We start from the raw sequence: 1,368 nt of genomic DNA, 5'->3' as shown, positions 1-1,368 counted from the left end.
TTTCTTCCAAGAACTTTATAGTTTTAGCTTTAATATTTAGGTATTTGATCCATTTTGACTTAGTCTTTGTATTTTATGTGTTTATTTTTTCTGCATCCAATTTGGCCAGCTCCAAGGTGGTATCTCTATGGATGTAGATCGTCCAGTCTTCCTTCCGAGTTTTGACACTATTTTGATGGTTCAGCTTTCTAGAGTTAGAAAATATACATCACTTTTGGATAGTATTTCTTTTCTATCTATCCTTTAGAATGAAAAATGTTAATTTATATGTTACAAGTAAAGTATACTCTAGAAACATGGAAGAATTAAAAATTGAAAATTGAGAATTGAAAATAGATTTTTAGAAAGCAAGATTATTTTTATTGCATACCAGTCTCCTAAAGTTTGCCATGAGCAGACAAATTGATTTGTCTTTATGATTTTTTTTTTCCCTCCCTCATAAACTCATGTATTATTTTACTCAGATGTCCTCTGGTCTCCATCCTGGATCCACTCTGATTCCAATGAACAACCTCCCTCTGCCACAAGGAGAAGATGATTATGGATATCAGTGTCTGGAAGGCAAAGATTGTGCCAGCTTTTTCTGTTGTTTTGAAGACTGCAGAACAGGATCTTGGAGAGAAGGAAGGATACACATCCGCATTGCCAAAATTGACTCCTATTCTCGAATATTTTTCCCAACAGCTTTTGCATTGTTTAATCTGGTATATTGGGTTGGCTATCTTTACTTATAAATCCTAATTACTACACAAAGATAATAAAAAGTCTAACTATATCCAATATAATCTATTGTACTTCAATAACATGAAGTTTACTCTTAAAATACAGATAAACCAATGGTTAAAATGTGAATTATACTGTATCTATTTCAAGGCTTTTAAAGATGAGTAAATTAGGAGCTTTTACATTAATTTACTTGGTTTATATTAGCTAGATCAGATGCAAAATAAAGTACATTGAAATACTATTATAAATTTTTACTTTATTTTTTTATTTTACATATGCTTTATTAAGATTATGAGTTTATATGTGTTCTCATTCTAAATTTAAAAATGGAAGAATTATTTAATATAACCTGTTAGTGTCTGTAAAGGGACACTAATCCAATTCCTAATATTTATGTAGTTTAACGCCTGGAAACACTATTAACTTGAACTTTTTCGGTTGCTTTTTGTTTTTATCCCCTATTGAGAGTACAGATAGTGAAAAATTTAAAGCCACAATTTCTGTTGGTTTATTTCCCAGATATTTTATAACCAAGAAGAAACTTTCTGATTTTTCAATATTTCATCAATAAAAGAAATCTTACGGAGACCAATTTTTCCTGACCCTTTTTTTTGAAACATAAGTTTTATTCTGAGCAATTAT

At 29.9% G+C, this 1,368-nt stretch overlaps 1 protein-coding gene across 1 annotated transcript in view; it reads left to right on the top strand.

Annotated features, from left to right (window-relative positions):
- GABRG1 (gamma-aminobutyric acid type A receptor subunit gamma1) overlaps window positions 1–734 on the top strand; it is a 155,642-nt gene extending 154,908 nt beyond the window's left edge. Inside the window, exon 9 of the mRNA XM_007949425.2 lies at window positions 465–734. Coding sequence (XP_007947616.1) covers window positions 465–734 — 270 coding nt within the window. The remainder of the gene's footprint in view (window positions 1–464) is intronic.
- The last annotated feature ends 634 nt before the right edge of the window (window positions 735–1,368 follow it).

This window comes from Orycteropus afer, unplaced genomic scaffold, assembly GCF_000298275.1.
Source record: "Orycteropus afer afer isolate SDZICR_OR568_19922 unplaced genomic scaffold, OryAfe1.0 scaffold00246, whole genome shotgun sequence".
In the NCBI taxonomy this organism is placed as follows: Eukaryota; Metazoa; Chordata; class Mammalia; order Tubulidentata; family Orycteropodidae; genus Orycteropus; species Orycteropus afer.
The sequence above is the reverse complement of the archived record's forward strand: the minus strand, read 5'-3'. Positions and strand labels throughout refer to the sequence as shown.